At 41.4% G+C, this 24,601-nt stretch overlaps 1 protein-coding gene across 8 annotated transcripts in view; it reads right to left on the bottom strand.

Annotated features, from left to right (window-relative positions):
* Nucleotides 1-7,084: 7,084 nt before the first annotated feature.
* HECTD1 (HECT domain E3 ubiquitin protein ligase 1) overlaps nt 7,085-24,601 on the bottom strand; it is a 91,349-nt gene continuing 73,832 nt past the window's right edge. For 5 of the 8 annotated variants that reach the window (XM_084791769.1, XM_084791770.1, XM_084791768.1 and 2 more), the window contains exons 31-43: nt 22,609-22,663; nt 20,464-20,646; nt 19,809-20,016; nt 19,638-19,723; nt 19,330-19,457; nt 16,475-16,676; nt 14,213-14,350; nt 12,196-12,803; nt 10,144-10,222; nt 9,944-10,037; nt 9,290-9,440; nt 8,117-8,261; nt 7,085-8,010 (exon numbers count right to left, since the gene is read on the bottom strand). In XM_084791769.1, coding sequence (XP_084647895.1) covers nt 7,873-8,010; nt 8,117-8,261; nt 9,290-9,440; nt 9,944-10,037; nt 10,144-10,222; nt 12,196-12,803; nt 14,213-14,350; nt 16,475-16,676; nt 19,330-19,457; nt 19,638-19,723; nt 19,809-20,016; nt 20,464-20,646; nt 22,609-22,663 — 2,215 coding nt within the window. In that variant the 3' untranslated portion in view covers nt 7,085-7,872. The remainder of the gene's footprint in view (nt 8,011-8,116; nt 8,262-9,289; nt 9,441-9,943; nt 10,038-10,143; nt 10,223-12,195; nt 12,804-14,212; nt 14,351-16,474; nt 16,677-19,329; nt 19,458-19,637; nt 19,724-19,808; nt 20,017-20,463; nt 20,647-22,608; nt 22,664-24,601) is intronic. The other 3 variants (XM_084791774.1, XM_084791773.1, XM_084791775.1) reach the window with 1 other exon arrangement.

Genomic DNA, 24,601 nt, shown 5'->3' with positions numbered 1-24,601 from the left:
TCATTCCAACTCACACCTAAGAAATTGAGTTTTATTTGCCAGCTTCTGAGAAGTCTTTAATACCCATTTTAAGGATAGTTATCAATTATGATGCCATCATGTAATTTTTATTTTATTTTATTTTATTTTTTTTATTTTTGTTTTTCGAGACAGTTTCTCTGTGTAGCCTTGGCTGTCCTGAGCTCGCTTTGTAGACCAGGCTGGCCTCAAACTCACAGTGATCCACCTGCCTCTGCCTCCCGAGTGCTGGGATTAAAGGCGTGCGCCACCATGTAATTAATTTTATGATGCTAGTATGAAATAATGGTTAAGCATCACAAGAGCTCTAACAGCTATATGATGCCACATTTTACTATTATTTTTGTTTGTTTAGACAAGGTCTCAAATGTAGCCAGGAGTGGCCCAAAAATTCTTCTGTAGTTGAGGATGACCTTGAACTCCAAACCCTCTTGCTCCCACCTCCCGACATGTGTGGTTCTAGGCTCTCACATCTGGCTGTGGCATGTTCTAAAGTGTCTGGCTTCCTACTAAGCTCATTAGTAAGATTTATTTTAGTTTCAAGAAGTAAAACAAAAAAACAATCTCATCGGGCTAGTATAAGCATTTTCCTTCCTCTTATTCTCCCAAAAATTTGTTTTTAAAATTAGCACACAAGCTATTTGATAAAAATACAGAACATTTCACAAACTTGCAAGTCATCCTTGCACAGGCCCATTTTGTGTATGTGCTGTTGAAGTGAGCACAAGTTATGTCTAACTTCATCTTCAGTGTCTTACAAGCAGTCACTACAGGGAAGCACCCCGCTTCCCTCCAAAAATAGCTTCTGCCACCCAGACAACAGAATAACCAGAGTGGTCTTATTTCAAGAGCATGTATGTGCACACTGGTGTGGAGGGGGTTTGTGCAATGGAAGACGAATTACTATGTGGACCCTGTGCAGGACTCCAGGGTTCTTCCACATACATCAGTCCTCCAAGTGGCACTGTGCAGGACTCCAGGGTTCTTCCACATACGTCCGTCCTCCATGTGGCACTGTGCTGCCCTCAAGGAAGGAGGGGAGAGGAGGCTGCTTACAAAGACCAGAAAACTAGCTATGTAGGACTCCAAAAGCAAACATGGATTGCTGAGAGCTCCTCTGGACAGGCATAGGGAAGGCTTCTGGCCCGTGGGAACAATGCACAGAGAAGGTGCATTAAGTCCTCAGAATCTGGGGAAAGCCCCATCTGGATCAAAGACCTTCAGATGTCTTGCTGAGAGGCAGCAGCAGGCAACCACTGTCCTAGTTGGTAGGCACTTAATCAGTAGCATATGGAGGTAACTGCAGAAACTGGTGCACCAGAAGTAGCTAGGGAGTGGACAAAATTAAATTTTGGGTCACACTAAAATAGTAGATGAATTATATCTTGGCATAGATTTTAGTACCTTTAGAGAATATTAAAGTTTAAAAAATATTAAGTAGATACCATAGGAAAATACACTGAAGAGCTTACCTGTACTTGGAGACCCTGGTATGTCTGACAATACCTGACAGCTGTGATTCAGCTGTTGGTAACGTGCTGTGCAGTCACCTCACTTCAGCTAAGCGCCTGTATAGACTTTTAAACTGATCTAAGAATCACCAGATAACCCACTGTAGCAACTTGCTAGAGTACAACCCAGCAAACCGACTCAAACAGCAGAGGTTGAATATTTTACTGTGTGTGAGCCATGTAGTCCCAGCTATCTTCCCAACTCAGCCAGTGTCATGCAAAAGCAACTACACATGGTCCATAAGTGAAAGAACATGTTCACAGTTCTAATAAAACTGTGGGCATTTCAGGGCCAGGTGTGTGTGTGTGTGTGTGTGTGTGTGTGTGTGTGTGTGTGTGTGTGTTAGTAGTATGTTTGCCTAGCATACACAAGGCCAAGTATGAGCCTAGCACTGCATGGTGCATGCCTGTAACCCCAACACTGGGGAGACAAGCTCGTCATCATTCTTGGGTACATGGAGTTTTAGTCTGAGCTAGCCAAGCTTAGAGATCTTAGTGGAAAAAAGTAATTTTCATGTCATATATACTACCTTTACTTGTATTTTCAGCCATCTAAAAACCTGGAGCCAGTGAGTCCTGAATGTGACTCTCAAGATCTACATGGTAGGAGAAAAACAGTTTTGTTTTTTGTTTTTTCTTTCTGAGACAGGATTTCACTGTTTTTTGTTTGTTCACAAAAATTAGTCTCAGCAGTGAACAAAGCAGTATCAGGTGATAATAGAGATCTTGGCGTTTGAAAAATGCAAATACCAAAAGTAAAAAGGTTATCAGAACATTAAAGGCACAAGCAGAGCCTATAGACAAATGGATGTGACCGATATTGGTTCTAAAATGCATATGCCAATACGACAGATCAAGCTATAGCTGGAGGCTCTGATATCAAAATACTCAACTGCAGAAAAGATGGTCATTAGCAAAGAGACTGTGACCAAACTAAAAGCTTTAGATCTCAACTGTCCAGTGCGTTAACGTCAATAAATACAGTCCCTGGCTAGAACGCACAGAGCTCAAACTGCCTCTGCCTCCCAGTTTAACAGTGTGAGCCACCACACCCAGCTGCCATGGTATATATAACATTATCCACCCCTCCTAAATCAATTTTTAAAAACAAGACACCATTTAAAAATCATACTTACCTCGCCGGGCATGGTGGTGCACGCCTGTAATCCCAGCACTCGAGAGGCAGAGGCAGGTGGATCTCTGTGAGTTCGAAGCCAGCCTGGTCTACAAAATGAGTCCAGGACAGCCAAGGCTACACAGAGAAACCCTGTGTCAAAAAAACCAAAAACCAAAAACAAACAAACAAAGATCATACTTACCTCATAACCAGTAAGAACAGGCAGTATACCATGATTGGCTCTCCCATACCACCCAGCTGGCCTTCGCACTCACAAGGTTTCTCTCATGTGTGGAAAATTTTTAAATGGTGATACAGTGTACATAAAGTAGGTCTCAATTCTAGTGTGGCATTTTAGTTGAGTAACCATGACATCACTGAAATGTCAAAACAGCAAACAAAAAAACCTCTTTACTTTTCTGATAATGAAATAGGGGACATATGAAATGTTGCTGTTAGGTCTTAACTTCCAGCCCCACAGTCAACTTAATACTTAAAGGCTGGCTCTGGCCACACATTCACAACATTGCTTCCACATGATTCAACCAAGAGCCGACTCACAGTATTTGGAAAATTGCCTATACTAACCACTTATAGATGTTCCTTAGACAGTACATACCCGATGCTGGGTGTGATAACAAAATGATTTCAAGCCTCCAGGAGGGCTGGGCAGGACATATGCAAATGCTATGACATTAATGTAAGGGAGCACCCTGCAACCTGTCCTCTGAGGATTCTGATACACAAACAGAAGCATGGACAGTAGTATGGGCTATCTCTTGTGGTCAATGTTGTACCTAGTACTGAGCAACCACAAATATGCCCCAAATACTTTCTAAAGCCTCTGTGGGGGGCTGGAGAAATGGCCCAGTGGTTAAAAGCACTGGGTGCTCTTCCAGAGGACCCAAGTTAATTCCTGGCACCCACAAAGTTGCTCAGAACCATTAGTAACACCAGTTTCCAGAGGGGGTATCTGGTGCCCTCTTCTGGCCTTTACAGTCACTACCTATGTGGTGCACAGTCATTTGTGCAGGCAAAACACATGCATAAAATAAAAATAAAGGTTATGTGGCTGGAGAGATGGCTCAGAGGGTAATAGTACTGGCTGCTCTTCCAGAGGTCCTGAGTTCAATTCCCAGCAACCACATGATGGCTCACAACCATCCAGAATGAGATCTTGTGCCTTCTCCTGCCTGGCCTGCAGATATACACTGTATACATAATAAATAAATGAATCTTAAAAAAAAAAAGATGATTGCTGTCGTTGCTATTACTATTATTGCTAAATCCACTGTGGTAACATTTTAGAAATACACTTCTTTCTTTAAAACCAGAACATAGAGTTACCCTGCTTCCTTTCCATGCTAACATAGGAAGTCGTTCTTGATCTGACTCCTCCTCCGTGAAGATACAGCACTGAGTGGGAGCTCTGCTGCTTAAACAGTTAGCACTAGCTCACACCTGTAGCCCCAGCATTCAGGAGGCCGAGACAGGAGGTGCACTAAAAGCCCGGGGGCAGTGTGGCCTACACAGTGAGCGCTAAAGCAGCCTGGGCTCTAGAGTAAGACCTATCTCAAAATAAAATGTAAACATTAAATAAATTTCTATTTCTAGCTGAAGATTATTTTATTACAACATGTCAGGTAGGCCACACATGTGAATGTTTTTCTTAAAGTTCTCCATTTTTACCGAGTATATTTCTTGTAGAGAAGTCCGCTTCTTCTTGTAATTTCATAAAACTGAGTAACTGAAAATGAAAAGTAGGCCAATCTCCACTCTCCCGCTGTTCGCCCAGATCCAGGCTCCTGGTCTCATCCCCAGCCTTCCGTGATGCCCTGCCCCATCTCCTGTGGACCCCACAGATCCCTCGCCCTACCCACCCCAACACCAGCAGGCACTTCCTGCTAACCTAAGAGCCATGCCTGCCCAGGAACCAGGTGGGCTGACAGCAGATCTTCCTCCCTCCTGATCCTTCACTCCAGATCCCCCTCCCCCTCCCCCAGCCTCCCCCCAGCTCTGTAGCAGAAAACCGGCTGTGGTCTCCCTTTCCCTATCCCCAACAGATCACAAAGACCTTCTCCAACTTTCTGGCCCCCAACTCATCCTGGTACCCCCGGCTCCCGCAGACATTCCTTGGGAACATAACAGCTGAGCAGGCCAGGGAAACAAGTCAACAAAAAATTTCTATCAGGCAGCGCACAGCCATTACACTCTCCTAAAGTCCAGGGAGGCAGCAGAAACCGAAGAACAAAACACTCACCCAACAAAACAAAACTAGGGACCAGCACCTAGACCTATAATCATCTCAATCCCAGATGCCTAGACTCCAGTGCAAAAATACAGTAACAGGCTTAAGCCCAGCTATCCTAACCACAGCAGGCTCTGAGTATTCCAGCAGAGCTGAAGCATAAGACAGGAACTAGAGCCAGGTGTGGTGGCGCACACCTTTAACCCCAACACTCATGAGGCGAAGTTGGGCTGATCTCTGATTTTGAGGCCAGTCTGGTCTAAGAGCAAGTACCAGGACAGCCAGAGCTATACAGAGAAGCCCTGTCTTGTAAAGCAAAAATGATGATGAAAAAAACCCACCTGACACAAAACATCCAGGAAGTCTGGGACACCAGGGTTAGTAACCAAGCAGTTCACTGGCCTGCCCTTAGGGACTTAGTGTCAGAAGCTTACATCGTCACTAGCAGCCGCCTGGTGCACCAGGTGCAGCACAAAGAGGCCCAGCCACCCCAGATCTCCCCCACCTCCCACGCCATTTCCTCTCTCCGTCTACCTGTCTGCCTCCGTCTCCCAATAAACCTTACATTAAATCTGTTTCATGGTGTAATTTCTTAGTGGCACCCCTTGGCAAGGACCCGCCAAAGGTACCCACCTTTGTGCTTTATCCTAACAAATATGAAAGGACCAAATCTAAGAGTAATAGGAATAGAGAGTGGAAAGAGAAGAAACCCAGCTCAAATTCCGATGAAAATCACATTATAGATGGCTGTGAGCCACCATGTGGTTGCTGGAAATTGAACTCAAGACTTCTGGAAGAGCAGGTGGAAGTGGCACTCTATTTATTTTTATTTGTTGGTTTTTTGAGACAGGGTTTCTCTGTGTTTTTTGGCTGTCCTGGACTCACTTTGTAGACCAGGCTGGCCTCTAACTCACAATGATCCACCTGACTCTGCCTCCCGAGTGCTGGGATTACAGGCGTGTGCCACCACACCTGGCCGGAGGTGGCATCTTAACCCCTGAGCCATCTCCCCAGTCCCTCAACAGAGGAATCTCAAATGGCCGAGAAGCTCTTAAAGAAATGTTCAACATCCTTAGCCATCAGGAAAGTCAATCAAAACATCCCTTTCACCTGTCAGAATGGCTAAGATAAAAACCACAAGTCACAGCTGATGCTGGCAAGGATGTGGAGCAAGAACACTCTTCCATTACGGGCAGGAATGCAAACTTTGTCCAGCCACTATGGAAATCAGAACCATGTTCTATTCATAAGTCAGAAACTGGAAATAACCTAGACATCCAGCAACAGAAGAATGAAGAAGGAAAATGTGGTATTATTCAGCTATTTAAAAAAAAAAAAAAGACAGCTGGGCCATGGTGGCACACACCTTTAATCCCAGCATTTGGGAGGCAAAGGCCCGTGGATCTCTATGAGTTCAAGGCCATCATTGAGTGACTTCCAGGGCAGCCAAGGCTACATAGAAAGAACCTGTCTCGAAAAAAGAAAATGACATCATGAGATTTATAAGCAAATGGATGCAACTAGGGAAAAAAAAAATCACCCTGAATGAGGTAACCCAGTCCCGGAAAGATAAATAAAGTATGTATTTGCTTATATGTGGATATTAGGTCCTGGGAGGTTAGGCATAGAGGAAGGGACTGGAGAGAACACATAGATCTCCCTGGGGAAAGATTTTATGGGTGGGCTGGGGTCAGAAAGTTCATATGAATTCACAGGGACTGAAGCAACAAGCACAGGGCCTACGTAGGTCTGCATCATAGCCCTTGCATATACATCATAGCTTTTAGCTAAGGTTTTTGCATTGGGTTGGTTCCCCCAACCCCCCCCCCCCCCGAGACAGGGTTTCTCTGTGTAGCCTTGGCTGTCCTGGACTTGATTTTTAGACCAGGCTGGCCTCAAACTCAATGATCCGCCTGCCTCTGCCTCCGAGTGCTGGGGTTATGGGCGTGTAGCACCACGCCCGGCTAGTTTAATATTTTTGTGGGACCCCTGAGTGTGTGAACAAGTGGATCTGATTCTTGTGCCTTCCCTTGTGGCTCTTTTCCTCCTGTTGGTTTGCCTCGTCCAACTTCAATGTGATAGTTTTTGTTTTATTTTTTTAAAGACATTTATGCTATTATGAAGTTTTTAAAAAGTATCTGGTTAAGCTCTTAGGTTTGTTGACTACAGTAAAACAGTGACATAACAGAGTTTTCTACGCTGCAAACATTTTAATGATTATTGTTGAGCATACATTTCAGAAATTTACTTCAAACTGCAACAAGTTAAATAAATGTTTATAATATACAAAGAAAATACAACCAAACATAAAAGTTGCTGTGAGTGTGCCTTGCACCTAGACCAGTGTTTGCCCCTCTCTTAATATATCTTTATTTTTGAGCTGCACAAACACACTTTAGAATCTCATCTTTATAGAATGGTATTTAGGAAAAAAAATATACTCCCACCTCAAAGAAATAAAAAAGGTGTGCATGATTATATGCCGAACAAATAGAGAACACTAGAATACTCTGGTAGTGCAGGCATCATTAAAAAGGAAAAGAAAAAGCTTGAGATGCTCATTAACACTCTATGTTTTAAGGAAGCAGTACTTTTGACCAAGTAGCTAAAAAGCCAGCAAAACGGGGCTCAGTGATGGCAACTGTAGTGTATGGAGTATGAAACGATGACAAACTTGATACAAACACAGTTAGAATTTACAGTGAGCACTGAAGATCTGAGAGGCTGCTCTGTGGAACAGTTAGGCAGAACCACCTTTTCCAGTCACATGAGCCCTTGTAAAGCAACACAGTGTCCTGTGCTGGGTACCTGCTGGCTGGGTAGTAAAGGGTTTAGCAGCTAAGGAACTTATTCCACATGGTCTCAAAGCCTTAATGGTGGAGAACAAGGCAAGTGTCATTACTGTGGAGGATCACACACTTCTCTGCAAATGCATGCAGAGGCTTCCCTTAGACTCGTCTCCCTTCTGCATTCAATACTCAGTTGAGATGAAAGCCTTTCTCCATTGTAGCAGCTAGCAGGCGCTCTCTCATGATCTCCTCTGAGGAATACTCGGGCAACTTAAGATAATGCACACAAGTGTTGACTGATGGGTAGCTGGAATCAGTAGCATCAACCTACAGCGAGAAAGGCGAAACAGAAGTTTATGAGTTTGTCTTCTTTACTGTCTCTTAATCTCGAAGTAATTAAATTCTATTTGGATTCTCCCTAGCTACTTTGTACCTTTCGGACAACGGTGAGCCTGGGATGCAGGTTAGCCAGTCCACCCGGGGGTAGAGTTGAACAGCCAGTGGTGAACTGCAGGAATGCTTTTCTTTCATCTGAGGACATGCCACATAAAACCCTCACAAACCTAAGGAAGCCAGGACTGAAAGAACATAAACATAGCTATGTTGATTTGATCGTATGCGGAATCAAAGACAAGACACACTACTACAATAACCCCCCTAAAACAATACGTATACTAAAAGAACAAGACTGTCTAGAAACCGTAGGTGAGAAATGGGCTGGCACAGCTATTTTTAAAAATTCAGAGGCTGTCTCACATGCAGAGTAAGAACTGAAACAATGAAGTATGAGATTAAAGACATAACAGGCTCAAAATCAGAGTTTTAGATACACTTGCATAATTAACAGATAATGCTGTTTATCAGAGTATATTTTATCTATTTTTATCAGTAAAATAATCAAATCTTGTCTTTGATTTGGAGGCTAGCCTATTCTACAAAGTGAGTCCAGGACAGCTAAGGCTACAAAGAAAAACCCTGTCTCACAAAACAAAACAAAACAAAACAAAACAAAACAAACCCAAATCTTGTGACAACTTTACTGAAGTAAAATAAACACTACCCACCACAAAATGAACTACTGCTATCATATGCCTCAACATAGATGGATTTTATAATCAAAGTGTTAAAAAACAGATGAGGGAAGGAAAAAAAAAAGACGAGAGCATATTCAGAAACTCTGTGATTTCACTTATTCAAAGTTACACCAAGAAAATTAATCAATGGCTATTTTAACTACTAGAAAAAAATATAATAAGACTGAGGACTTCTAAAATTGTTTCTTAACCTGGAATCTATTACTTATAACTACTTGTGAGAATCCTGAAGCTGGATATACAATCTGTGCTTCTTGGTTACACTGCAGTAAAATTTTAGCATCTATGCAATGTAGCCTGAGTTTACAGTTTACCCAATTTAAAAAATGACTAAACTCAGGGAGAAAAGGAGTCTGAACATCCGCAGGGCCTCCTCACTGCAGTGACTGTGGCATCCCTATGCTTGCCTACTTACTATGAATGTAGCTGTCTGACTTATAGTTCTTTTGAAAATCTGCCAGTAAATTTTTAGACATGAGAAAGTTTGTACGTTGGAAAATGTCAATACATACCTGTCACGTGTATAGCCAAGCTTAGGTTCAGTGTAGTTGATAATGTCCTCTGCTGCCCAGGATGGTGACTGATTTCCACAAAGAATCATCTGGACCTCCTCATGGCTGAAGGAACTCAATTTCTCCATTGGAAAAACTTTATTAAAGCCATCTACATTACATATACAGCAAACACACACACAAAAAAAACAGAGCACACAACTCAGTTCCTAAGTCATGATTCCAACATGCCAGATTACAAACACAGATCTCTGTAGAGGAAGTGGGTCATGGCATCGGCCCAGCACCCACCCTAACACATACATAGAGAACAGAAGAGTATTTGGTCACTATAGTCAATAGTGAAATGCTCATTTATTACAAGCACCCAGTCTGACCTCGCCAGCTGTGTCACAAAGCCGTATAAGTCACCCTCATCCTGTAATACAGTATGTGTGCAAATTTATGTCCACTTACAAATGAACAATTGAGGGTTACAAGTCTCCATCCCTCCAGGAGTATGAGGAAGGTACACTACAGCTCGTGTTCAAACTGTCCTGACTACTCTGCAGGACCTCACTGTCTGGAGGACCAGAGCTAGGGGCAAGTTCCATGAGACTCAGCAGTGCTGACGTTACGTCAAAGTAAAAGGAAATGTGTTGTTTTAAAAATTACCCCGAAAGGCTTCCATCTGCTTCTGAATACCCGTATGCATACAAAAGTCAAACATCAGATCCACATATTCTTCTGCGTTATCCATTGTTATCATCTGCAAAGGAGAGTTGGCCTGTATTAGTGTTCATCTCAACTAGTGTAGCTGGCTTTGCTAAGAGGTGTTTCAGGCCTCACACCTGCCCTAAGAGCAAAGTCTTTACCTCATCTTCACCACTGGGCTTGAGATCCACAGCTGTAAAGCCATATATTCTTGAAGAAGGGCAAAACTGGAAATTTAAACTGCAAGTTCAAGAAGATTTGATTACTACTTAGCAAGTGTCAGTGTTTATAACAGTGCTGCCAAAACCATAAATGCCTCCATGCTCTGCCAACAAAAACCTATACACAGCTTAGAGCAGAACTAGGCCTACCTATGTTTCATAATGTATTTATTTGAAATGTTGGGGGAAAAAACTCAGGGCCTTATATAAGAGCTTGAGTTTTTAGGGGCAAAACCTTGTGCATAAAACTATTACACCAACTGCTTGCAAACTTTCCCGGCTTTAGAAAGACTACATAAAAACATAGCTTGCCACGAATCACTTCCTTCTTAAGGAAAAAAAGTTATCCAACTGAAGACTTAGCATAGGAGGGTGTGTCTAAGACATCCTCCTGAGAAGAAACTATTGCTTCATTTGTTATTCACAGTGTATATAGAGTGTATATGTATGTATGTATGTGTGTGTGTGTGTGTGTATGTATGTATGTATGTATATATATATATGAAAAAACTAATCCTTTATTATCTAACACTTTTTTTTGACAGTGTCTCACTGTGTAGCCCTGGTGGCCAGCCTGAAATTCACTATGTAGGTCACACTATCACTGAGCTCACACAGACCTCCCTGCCTCAGTCCCAACTGCTTAGTTTAAAGGCATGCATCACAGCTAGCACCAATACTTAATGATGGAGACACATTCTTAGAAGTGTGTCCATTAGGCAACTCTTCTGTTGTACAAATATAAACTATATTTAAACAAATCTAGATGATACATTTGATTACACACCCAGACTCTATGCCAGAGCATAGTACTGCGAGGCTTCAAACTTGTTCAGCATGTTACTCGACTAAATACTGTAGACAAGTCTATCACAGGGGTAAGTACTCCTGACTAAACAGTTACACACAGGAAAGACACAATGAAGAGATCAAGGGACAGAATTTTAAGGCTACTTTAATTGTATGGGTGCTGCCTTGTTTATGTGATCCATCTGTGACTAAAACACTCATGTAGCATATGAATGTATAACCATTATCCAAACACTATTTCTTATGATTACTAGCAAACATTAAAAAGGAAACAGGAAAGCCCTGAAGCCAACCTCAAACATACATAAACACATTTGAAGATATGACAATCATACATACGGGAAAGAAATTTATCAATAGCTGTGGTCACAGTTACTTGATACAGCCAATTAAGGCTTATATGCCAGTAACTTCTGACCTTTGCAGAGTAGGCTCATTAACTTTGCACAATAACTAAGTTGTCCAAATATTAGATTTGATTTTTTATATAACATATAAATTTCTCATGTTTGAAAAATCAGATAATCCTCCAAAAGTATAATGATTAATGTTTTGTTTCATAAAAAATAAAAAAATTAAATGTTCTGTTTTATGTTTTTATTTTTTATTTTTATTTAATTTAATTTTATGTGCATTGGTATGGGTGCAAGGGTGTCAGATCCCTTGGAACTGGAATTAAGGACAGTTGTGAGCTGACATGTGGGTGCTGGGAATTGAACCAGGGTCCTTTGAAGAGCACACAGTGCTCTTAACCACTGCGCCATCTCTCCAGCCCCTGTTTTATGTTTTTAAAGACAATGTCTTATGTAGCCCAGGCTGGCCTCAAACCTTCTATGTAGGCAAGGATTTCTGACAATTTCTGATTGTCCTGCCTCCACCTTCCCAATACTAGGACTATAGGCACATGCCCTCATGCCCGGTTCTATGCAGTGTTGGAGATCCAACCCAGGCTTTGTGGGCTAGGCAAGCAATAGACCAACTGAGCTATACACCTGACACAGTACTTGTTATCTTTAGTAACAACAACAACAATAATAATAGTAAGTCTAAGTTCAAACAGTATTTTCTGCAGTCTATCACTGCTTCAGACTACTCAGAATCTGCAGATCCACCCTGACAGAGGAAAAGACACCCTCAACCGTCTTCTTTGGTTAGGCTGAAGAATGTACACAGAAATCTTACCCCAAATCTTCTATGCTGAGTGGAGGCCCAGAACCTGATGGATTCTTGAGCACTAGCTCCTGTAACTTTGTGTTCTTCTCATCTTCAGAAAGACCTTTATTGCCTAAAATCTGGCGCCTCTTGATAGCAAGGTGTTTAATTTCTTTTAAAAATCTGGCCCTGTGTGGATTTACTAGTTCAAAATCTTCCCAAGTTAAAATGCCATTAAACCAGGCTGGGGGTTTGGGCTTAGGGGGATCAAGGATAAATTCTGATTTCGAATCCTCTTCAAAGCTTCCTACTGAGAGGGAGTCATGGCCTTCTTCCGTGGACGCTTCAGACTGACTTTCGGTACAGTGCAAGTCTCTATCACCTCGTGACTCATAGATGAGTTTGCTCATGTTGCTCTTAATGTCACCCATGCACATGAGTTTAAAGAAAGGCTTAGAGATAGGCAAGTCCACCAGTCTATTGTCTTGAATACATTTGGCCAGGAAAATCCCGAGGAAGTGGAAGAGTTTTGTGATCCTTTCCAGCTCGTCACTGTCTTGTGGAAATGGCGCTGTGAACAGTCCACATGATCGCTGTACATAGTATCCAGGAGGCTTCAACCCACCCCCAAGATCAACCTTTAGGAAGGAAATGCAACAAACAAATAAATACAGAAATAAAACAGTAGCCAAACTTTCCATTACCATCTATAAGAGTAAGAAACATGACACATCTTTTCAAGTTTAATCATCTAAAGATGTATGCACACAGTCAGGCATGGTGGTCCACACCATTATTCTCAGTACTCCCAGGCAGGTGGCTGTGAGTTTGAGACTAGCCTGATCTACAAAGTGAGTCCAGGACAGCCAGGGCTGTTACACAGAGAAGCCCTGCCTCGGAAAAACAAAACAAAACAAGATGTACACACATTACTTAACCAAATTTAATCCTTTAGAGATATTTTAATGGCATGAAGATTACTCAATAAAACTGGGCATGGGGGGCACACTTGTAATCCCAGCACTCAGGGAGGTAGAGGCAGGTGGTTCTGTGAGTTTGTGGCCAGCCTGGTCTACAAAGCAAGTTCAGGATAGCCAAGGCTACATATAGATACCCTGTCTCAAAAAAACCAAACCAAACCAACCAAACAAAAGATTATTCAATAATAAAAGTAGAGGCCAGCCTGGGCAAAACATCGAGATTCTATCTCAAAAAAACAAAACAACAACAAAAAAAACTAGGGCTGCCAAGATGGCCACCAAGCCCAATTACCAAAGTTTAGTATCTGTGACCCTTTTGGTGGAAAGAGAACGAACTCTTCCCACAAGTTGTTTTCCACATGCAGCATGGCACGCGTACCCAGTGGTACATGCATGACTTGCCCAGATAGATGTAACACAAAATTTAATAGTGAATAAAAGAATGTTTTACACAAATAAAAACAAGACTGGCAACTCAGTTGGTAAAGCACTCACCACCCAGCCTGCTGGCCTGAGTTCATCCCTGGAACCTACATGTAGGAGGAGAGAACCAACCTCTGACACTTGCCGTCCCCTAAGCTCCACACACGTGAGACACAAATGCACACACACTCATTACATGAAAAAAGATTTTGTAGCTCTTTAGTAAACTGCTTCCCAAATATCCATAAAGCACTGGGTTTGATCCTCAGCATTGGGAGTAGGGATGATGTCTTTAAAAATAAAATAATATAAAAATAAAGTAAAATAAAAATAATCTTTAATCTTTAAAAGTACACCTGAACTGCAGAGCTGGTTCAGCAGTTAAAAGTACGGGCTCCTGTTGCAGAGAACCTGGGTTCACTTCCCAGCACCCACATAGTGATCACAACCGTCCATATCTCTAGGTCTAAATAATCCAATGCCCATATCTGACTGCCCCTAGCATTCAGCATGCATGTGGTGCATATACATAAAGGCAGAAAACATACTCATAAATAAAAACCTGGCTTACAGTCTAAAAGCATAGCCTATTTCAACATTTTATGAAAGCACGCATAACTCAAAACACAAGAAAGAAACCTTACATGACGAGACTCATCATCTGGAAAGTTGTCATCACAAAGCCAAGTCCCCAAGTCAGTCCTCTGGAATTCTGCCGCCACGAGAGCATAAAACTCTAAAGTGGGTCCCAAGCCAGTTCCTTCTTCTCCTAAAAATTCAACCTAAAACAATAAAGCATCAACAAAAAAGGGCCAATTAATTCTGACATTTTGTTTTGTCTTGTTTTGTTGGTGTTTTTATTTCAAGACAGGGTCTCTCTGTGAAGCCTTGGTTGTCCTGGAACTCACTCTGCAGACCAGGCTGGCTTCAGAGATCCACCTGCTTCTCCCACCTCCCAAGAGCTGGGATTAAAAGTGTGCGCCACCACACCTGGCACATCTAGTTTTTAAATGAATCAGTTCTGTCACATCTGATTCAGTAGGATCTCCTTTTTTTTAGAACAGCAAAGTGGTATGAGATAAGCAACAAGGACATAGGATTCCAGGTTTTTAAAAGATGTTTGTCGTTTTACGTTATTGGACCATCAAGCACTGCACTGAGTACTATGCATATATTAATTACTTCTCTGAACAATCTTGGAGATTATATTTCACAACTCAGAACAATAATGAAGCCTGATCTTTCCAAAAAGGAAACCAAACCCCAGATAAACTAGTTCCACCATTTGTTTGAGCAAAGGATAATATATAGGGTTTTTTTCCATCTGGGTTTTTATGACCAAATGCCTAAGTTCTTCCAGATATTGTGACTTTAAGCAATCACTTTGAAGAGTTCTAAATACACTGTATTTGGTCCAAAAATGATAGAAAAAATTTCACAAAAACTTACACAGCACATCATGAAACAAAAAAGTTTAAAATTTTTCTTTAGTTGGGTGTGGTGGTGCACGCCTTTAATCCCAGCACTCAGGAAGCAGAGGCAGGTGGATCTGTGAGTTGAAGGCCAGCCTGGTCTGCAAAGCAAGTCTAGGACAGCCAGGGTTGTTAAAAAGAGCAACCTTGTCTCGAAAAACCTAAAAAAAAATTTTTTTAGTTAGAAAAAAAAGTGATGGGCTGGGCAGTGGTGGCACATAACTTTAATCCCAGCATTTGGGAGGCAGAGTTAGGTGGATCTCTGAGTTTGAGGCCAACCTGACTACAGTCTGAATTCCAGGACATCCAGGGCTACAGACAGATAAGCCTTGTCTCAAAAAACCAAAAAAACCAAAAAGAAAAAAAAAAAAAAACCAAAAAAAAAAAAAAAAAAAACCCAAAACAAAACAAAACCAATTTTAAAAAAATGTGGTGGGGGAACAGAGTAAAAGCAAAGAAAGTTTATATATGAAGTAAAAGTAAGAAGCCTTGTACACTAGAGACTTATCACATCTGCTATAATCAGCATGATGTAAAAGATCAAAGCAGCTTGTTCCTATCTGTAATAGGCCACTGTGTAAACAGAATCAGAAAGCAATGACTGTTATGGCTAAAAAAGCTCCATTTTACACTAGAGATCCATTTTGGTACCCACCAGCCTTTTGTCTGACTCCAGTTCCTGAAAGTTACCAGTCCGGGAAACCCTAGCTCAGTGACCACACCCAGAAGTGTACAGCCATGACCATCTACTGGCTATGACATGACTAACTGCTTCTTTGCTTGTGTATCTTGCTTACCCAGATACCCAAAGATTGCCATAATCACTTAAACACAACAGACTTCACTTGCTTGTAGAGATTCTGAAGATCTTAAGGTTTTACCCTTTAAAAGTCCTTCCCATACTCATCCTTCATAGTAATCTCAAATTTGGTTCAGAAATTGTTCATCCTATTTGCAGCTAATCAATAATCATTAAATTATAATTGGACTGGGTCTATGGTATTTTTCCAGGGACGACAAACTCATTAACATTCTCACAACAGCATCTCTGCAACAAGCAATGCTGGTTGCTATGATAGCTCAACTCACCATCACAACTCAGGTGAAGCTATACTACAAAACAATCTGCTCCCAACCGCGGATTATCTAACAGCGCAGTATAATATAAGGGTAACATTTAGCTAGTCAGAATCGTTTGTGTGTACTGTCCAGTCCCACTTAGTCAAGAAGGAAGTCACAACCCACAACTTGATAATCACAAGAAGAGGAGGGCAAGCCTTCTAAGATGCTCTGCCAGGAAGAAAACCTCTGCATAGATCCAAGAAACCCTCTTCTTGGTTTTCTGCTGTGGTTTTACACAGTGGAAGACACATATTACCCAGTTCCCATGCATCCTTTTCGATAAAAAGAAAACCTTACTTTACACAAAGTTACCTCAAGAACTGACTTCCGATCTGCATGTATTTGCATGACATTCTCAGCCCACTCCATCAGTGATTCACCGCGTGGGACTTTGACTCTCTCGTGTTTGAGCCGGCCAACTCGGAACTCCCCAGGATCATCGCGCCTTACACTGCTCGTGGTCCTTGTTCGCTCCACTGTGGCTTCTCGCCGGTTCTGCAGCCACACTATTGCTCTGAAACACAACACTGGAGTCCTTAGAGCAGCTGACTGGGCTGCTGAACCAGCAGCAGAACATAAAGATTGACGGGTTGTTTGTCAATTCTTTCCCAATGTTGTTTTGAGACAGGCTTTCCCTGTACTCATCACCCAATTCCCAGGATTACAGGTGCATAGTGCTGTGCTCAGGATCCTAAAAAAATGTTCAGTAAGGTAATTTTTTGTTTGTTTTCTTCAGTCAGTGTCTGACAATGTATCCCAGGATGGCCTGGAACTCACTATATAGTTCAGACTGGCCTCTCAACAATCCTCTTGCCTTAGCCTCTTGAGTGCTAGGATTATAGCTGTAAGCCAATATCCCTAACTAGTTAATATTTTAAAAGATTTATTTATTTACTTACTATGTATACAGTATTCTGCCTGCAATGTGAGCCAACAGGCCAGAAGAAGGCACTAGATCTTATTACAGATGGTTATGAGCTACCATGTGGTTACTGGGAACTGAACTCAGGACCTTTGGAAGAACAGCCAGTGCTCTTAACCTCTGAGCCGTCTCTCCAGCCTCCCTTTTCTATTTTATCAATTAAATAAAATTAACCGTCTGTGGCACAAGCACTATATAACACATAAAAATAGTGTCAGAGAACTTAAAAAGTGGCTAGGCTATGGCTATTACCATGAAAGGCACTTGCGTGTGTGGAGATTAGAGAGCAACTCTCAAAAGTCACTTCTCTGGTTCTACCACATGGGCTTTCAGGAATTGAACTCAGGTCTTCAGACTTGGGGGCAAGCATCTTTACCCACTGAGAAATCTTCACTGGCCCTTAACACGTTCTTTTAATTTTATTTTATTAACTGTGTGTGTGAAAGAGAGAGAAAGCATGTGCAAGCATATGCCCAAGAGAAAACACCAGCACACACACATACAGATTAGCAGACAACTAAGGGTGTAAGAATCAGTTTTCAAATCTACTTTACTTTGTAGAAATCATAAGCAATGCCATTTATCACAATAGGCCCACAATAGTTTAACATTTACAAATGCTTTCTGAATGTTATTAAAATAGGAAGAAAACTTTAACTTAGTAAAACCAGAACTACAGTCAGTTATGATTTTATACCTGCATTGCCAGAATAGCTGAGATATAAAACCACTCCACAATGTATCTAACACCTGCAACACATACTGTTTCAGATGCTTCAACTACAATAGATAACAAAAGAGCTAGTAAGTGCCAGGCAGTGGTGGCGCACTTTTAATCCCAGCACTCGGGAGGCAGAGGCAGGCAGGTCCCTGTGAGTTCAAAGCCAGCCTGGTCTACAGAGTGAGTCCAGGCCAACCAGGGCTATTACACAGAGAAATGTGTCTTGAAGAAAAAAGAAAGAAAGGAAGGAAGGAAGGAAGGGAGGGCGAGCTAAAAAGTCCTGTCTGCATCTTCTAGATGTGTCTAGAGGAGGGAGATAGAAAAAATTAAATACAGCCAGGCATGGTGGTGGCGCACGCCTTTAATCCCAGCACTCAGGAGGCAGAGGCAGGAGGATAGCTTTGAGTTCAAGGCCAGCATGGTCTACAAAGTGAGTCCAAGGACAGCCAAAGGCTACACAGAGGAGAAACCCTGTCTTGAAAAACAGAAAGAAAGAAAGAAAGAAAGAGAGAGAGAGAGAGAGAGGAAGGAAGGAAGGAAGGAAGGAAGGGAGGGAGGGAGGGAGAAAACATTAAACACACTGTACACGTGGCAATGGAAAGAGCACAGTGGTCAGGTGGAAGATACATTCAAGTATCAAAGGGATCTGCAAAGGGAGGGGCTGCTGCTCAATGACTGAGAAGCTGTCCAGCATTTATTGGGCCCTGGGTTAAATTCTAACACTAACCTAAAAATAAAAGGCTATTTGCCAGCATTCAGATTGATGTTGCTGAGAATTTTGGCAAATAATCTATGTATGGGGCTAGAGAGATGGTTCCGAGGTTAAGAGCACTGGCTGCTCTTCCAAATGCCAGGAGTTCAATTCCCAGCAACCACATGGTGGCTCACAACTACCTATAATGTGATAGGATGCCCTCTATGTATACAGGCAGAGCACTGTATACATAGTAATAAATAAATAAATCTTTAAAAAAAAATCTGTGTAAGTTACCAAAGATAGCCGAGTGTTAGGAAATAGAAACTGATGCAATCCACACTGCACCAACAAAACATATATTTTCACATGAAAATGGAGAATTTTACCTGTTGCCAATACTTCACAAAAACTAACAATATATTCCCCTCCATCAATCTTAGCAGTATATCTGCACATTCTGAACTTTTTTTTCAGGTTCTTCGAGACAGGGTTTCTCTGTGTATCCTTGGCTGTTCTGGAGTCACTTTGTAGACCAGGCCTCTGTGCCTCCCGAGTGTTGGGATTAAAGTCGTGCACCACTACACCTGGCTACATTCTGAACTTCTATAATGGAAAATATCTTTATTCTAAAAACATCAGAATATTCATTTCCTAGCGTGCACCACTACACCTGGCTACATTCTGAACTTCTATAATGGAAAATATCTTTATTCTAAAAACATCAGAATATTCATTTCCTAGTGTGCACCACTACACCTGGCTACATTCTGAACTTCTATAATGGAAAATATCTTTATTTTAAAAACACCAGAAGAGTCATTTCCTACCTGGATGCACCAAATGCTGTACAGGTGAAATAAAGCTGCCTGGTGTCGAACGGTATTAGAAAAGGACACTTGCTGGTGAGTTGTTCACACCAATCTGGCAGAGCCCCACTTGCCAATGCCAACGGTTCCTACAAATTAACAGCAAACTCCTTAGTGCGAAGGGGCTTTAAGTGTAATTTATAATGAACACAAAGGACTATGCAACCTCTATTACTGAAGAATGAATGAGGAAATAATCAGAGACAGAGAATAAAGAAAAGGGCATACTAAGAAAAGCCCACCAGAGGTCACCCGTGCACCTGTATTACCTCAATCTGCTGCAAAATTTTTGTGGTGATTTTTTTACTAGTAAATTCATCAGGTGGAAAAGTAAACTGAGGCTGCTCATCACCATCTGTAAAGGTAATTAACATAATTAATAAAAGTTAAAAAGTACTTGTTCTCAATCAGATACAGAATAAAGACGGTTTCTTACAGACCTTCCTGGGACAGTCTTGAATAAGGATCACTCGCAACTATATACAGAATTCGCAGAAGCTGAAGGACATCCTCTACTCCACAGGGGTTTTGCCCGTTGCCTGCTTTAGCCTGAGGCTGCTCTTTTGTCAAATTAAGAATATCACTACTTTGAAGAGTAGAAATAGCCCCCTGATTTAATCCAGACTTTGTTCCATGCTCACAAAAATCCTGAACAAACAATTAGCAAAATTAGCATTTGATCATTTTTTAAAGAAAAACATTCATTAGTCTTAGTATTAATATGACTGCTGAAATGTTTCCTTTTTTTGAAATAAACATTATCACATAAGACAAAAATTCATCCTAAACCATTCATAGTGGCAAAGAAAACAAAATCACCACAAGCTTTGGTTTGTTCAGATCGAAGGCCACAGCGGCGTTTATAATCTTAACATGACACATAAACCATGCTTACTCTTTATAAATAAAATAAATAAAGATTCTTTTATGCTGTTTTTCTTTCTTTTTTTTGTTGTTGCTAGGGATCTAATTCAAGGCATGTGCATGCTGTGTAAGCACTCCATCACTGGACTGTACCCTAGCCCCTCAGTTTTAAAGCTAAAACAAAGCTCAAAGCCATTCCCACTCAAACCAATGTTTTAATGCAATATATACCTTATATGCGGCTATAAGCTGAGAACAATTTCTGTTTTTCCTAATACTTTTATTAGTGCCAGTTAATTTCCAGTGGCGCAGGAAAGCGGCGTCTGCATTCTTCTGCAGATAGGTTATCAAGTCATTCTTTGGTAACTCATCAGTGCCAAGGTACTGCTCCACATGCTCTATAGACCAGCAACCCTGCAACAGGAAAAACCAAGCATTGGCCTTTCCCTGGATGAAGTGTATGTTTCACATGCATTACATGACTAGCTTTAAGATCATGCACTTAATCTAATTTATAATTCAGTGTTAGTTTTCTTCTTCTTCAACTGTGATCAAATTTAAGTTTCTCTTTGTGTTGGTTTGAATTAGATGGGCACCATAGGCTCGTGTATTTGAATGCATGGTCCCCAGGGAGTGGAACTCTGTGGTAGGACTAGAAGGATTAGGAGGTGTAACCTTGTTGGAAGAAGTGTGCCACTAGGAGTGGGGCTTTAGGTTTCAAAAGCCCATGCCAGGCTCGGTCTCTTATTCTCTCCCCCACCTCTCCCTCCCCATTCCTTTCTCCCACCACCTCAGTCTCTCTCAGCTTAAGAGGTTTCAGAGGGAGAGAATATTAGTATTGGCCTAGAGACCATACTTGTGATATTTTGGCTAAGAATGTGGCTGCCTTTTGCCCTTGTCCTAAAAAATTGACTGAGGCCAAATTGAAGTTTTGGGGGGTTAATGGCTTGGCAGAGGAGATTTCAAGACAGTCTAGCATTGACTCTGTCCTGTCATTATTAGTAATAATTCTTATGCATATCTATAATGGAAAGAAGAAACAAGCTAGACAGAGAGAAATACAAAATGTATAGTTTGAGGAGAACAGGAGCACCAGGAAGTGTGATGGGGCTAAGTCCAGTGCTCAATGAGAACAAATTTAAAGCAGCGACTGATAATAAATGGAATAAAGGAAGTGGTGACCACAGGACAAGACCTCACCCTGCCAAGTTTCCAACTTGTGGAAAGAAATTAAAGAAAAGCTTAAGCAGCGAAGGGAAGAATTAACAGAAAGCTGATACAAATGCAATTGAAATAGGGGGCCAAGTTCCACCCCATGAAGGAGCAGAATTTGGCAACTTTGGGTATATGGTTCTGGATTTAAACTCAAGGATACAAGAAAGGGTTGTGGCTATCCCTCCCTCACTAAGGAAAGCCACTGAGGCCAGGTGTGTGTCATGAGTGTCCCTAAATGGAGGCCCAAAGAAGCCACTGAATGAAACTGTGAATGAGAAACTTGGATTGACTTGAAGACCCCAAAATATTGGAGATGCAAGAGTTTGGCATACCTGCCAAGGAGAGTTACAGACTGGGTGTGGAACCAGACCAAGAGAAAGGAGTGTGTGGTAGTCAGCCACCTGAGAGGGGTTAGAGATCCGAAGAGCATTTGACATCAGATACAGAAACACAGAATTTGGAGTCTGCCTTGTTGGTTTTCAGTCTTGCTCTGGTCCAGAATTTCCTATGCTCACTTTCCTCCCTTTTAGAACGATAACGTATATTGTGTGGCATTTTATGTTAGATGTGATCTCCCATTTTGATTTTTACTAGGGGTTACAGTTAAAGAGATTATCACAAGTCTCAGAGATTTTGAACTTTGGACTTTTTAAAGTGTTGAGACTTGATAGGCCATGGGAAATTTAGAAGTTGGACTGAATGCGGTTTTGCATTATACTAAATAACCTATGAGGGCTGGGAAGTGGAATGGTTGATTTGAATGAGATGGTTCTAGTAGGTCATATATTTGAATGCTTAGTCACCAGAGAGTACAACTCTTTCATAGGGTTAGAAGGGTTAGGAGGTGTGCCCTTATTGGATGAAGTGTGTTCTGGGGGTGAGCTTTGAGGTTTCAAAGGCCGTGCCAGGCCCAGTCCCTCCTCTCTCCCTGCCGCCTGCAGAGCAGGAGGCTATAGCTCCCAGTTACTTCTCCTGCACCACTTCTGCCCACTGCCATGCTCCTCACTAACGGAAATGGACTACGCCTCTGAAACTGTAAGCAAGCCCCAATTCAGTGCTTCCTTTTGTGGCCACGGTGTCTCTACACAGCAACAGCATAGTGGCTAAGACTCTCTTTTCTCAGTAACTAAATGTATGAACCACTTTCTAAAATTAACTTACCATTTTCCCATTTTCCTTTTCTTTATCAGAATCCTTCATTTCTCTATACATGATTCTAAACAGGAAGATATTATTCAATTAATTCATGAATCAAATGATATAGTTATTTGCAACAAAGCTCCAATCTTTAAAAATATGATAATGAGCTTATTTATTAGATACACACTTTAACAGTGAATGTAAGGAGTTGCTAGCAAGGATTCTGCAACTGAGGCATATCTGCAACCCCTGCTCTTTGCAACAACCCTTAGGGTATAGCCCAGCCTGGTTTCAAAATGGATTCTCCTGCCTGTGATGCTGCCCCTGCCTCCCAAACGCTGGAATTATAGCTGTACAACACCTTGTCTGGCTCAAATAGAAATTCAAGACAAAATATTCCCTACAAAAGGCATACATCAACCATGTGTGGTCACACTTGCCTAGTACTCAAGAGCAGGAGAGCAAAGGCAGGAGGAGCCTAAGCTCACAGTCACCCTTTGTTATATAGCAAGTTAGAGTCCAACTTAGGCTACATGAGACCCCATCTTTAAAAAACAAAACAAAGAAACATACATCAATTCTAGAGTTTCAAGTTTTTAAAAAAATGCCAGAGAGACCACAGAACACATGTGAAAATCAGACAATTGAGAGTCAGCTGTCAGCCGGGCGTGGTGGCGCACGCCTTTAATCCCAGCACTCGGGAGGCAGAGGCAGGCGGATCACTGTGAGTTCGAGGCCAGCCTGGTCTACAAAAGTGAGTCCAGGACAGCCAAGGCTACACAGAGAGACCCTGTCTCAAAAACCAAAAAAAAAAAAAAAAAAAAAAAAAAGAGTCAGCTGTCTCCTTCTAAAAAGTAGGTTCTGAAGACAGAGCTCAGACCACCAGGCTTGGCATTAAGTACTTTTTAGCCCATGTACCATCTCAACATTCCCAAATCTAGAGTTTTAAATGATATAAATAGTCTATATACCAAATATTTTGACTTCATTTATTGTTATATAAATAAAATGGGTAAAACATTTTTCCTGTGACTAAAAAGAAAGGCCAAGAGTAACAATGATGAGAAATGCTTAATTTTTAAGAGTAAAATCAGTTTTCAGCATCTAAGAAGGTGATAAGATCATACTTTTTGTTGTTGCTGTTGTTTTTCGAGACAGGATTTCTCTGTGTAGCCTTAGCTATTCTGGACTCACTTTGTAGACCAGGCTGGCCTCGAACTCACAAAGATCTGCCTGCCTCTACCTCCCAAGTGCTGGGGTTACAGGTGTGTGAAACCACACCTGGCTCATCATACTTTCTATTTCAAGAAGATCTATATTACTTTTTATCAAATATCATCTACGATTATGAACTATTAAAAAAAATACAAACCAAATTAGCAAATGTGAAATTACATGGTAACAAATTATTGTTTATTATGAAATACAAATTATGCCAGGCGTGGTGGCATACGCTTTAATCCCAGCACTCGGGAGGCAGAGGCAAGTGGATTGCTGTGAATTTGAGGCCAGCCTGGTCTACAAAGCAAGTCTAGGATGGCCAAGATAACACAGAGAAACTCTGTCTTGAAAAACAAAAACAAAAACAAAACAAAAAAAGAAATACAAATGACTTACTGAGTAATGCTAAGCACTTACTGTGACCTGGAAGCAAGAGCTGAAGATACTGTACATGTGTTAATGCATGAATGCCTCACAACTACGCTGCATTTTACAGATTTGGGAATTAAGAAACAAAAATGCTCACTTTTTGGGGATATAGCTCCAGTCGAGATCTAACTGCAAGTACATTCAATCTGTCATGTCATTGACAATCATTTGCAGAATGAATAGAGAGGTAACTTAACTCATATACTCCAAAAGAAGGATAAATAAAGTATATTTAGTGCTCCTGTCATATGCAATTATAAAAATCCAAGTGACATTCAAGCCCAAGACTAGTTTAGTGTAGACTATTTCTAAAGGTTCTCTTAGCTCTAACTTTAGCCACTCTGCATCTGCAGTCAGAAACCTC

The sequence above is a fragment of the Acomys minous genome (genome assembly GCF_964271855.1).
Source record: "Acomys minous genome assembly, chromosome: 8".
Lineage (NCBI taxonomy): Eukaryota > Metazoa > Chordata > Mammalia > Rodentia > Muridae > Acomys > Acomys minous.
This window is presented reverse-complemented; position numbering and strand designations above follow the sequence as displayed.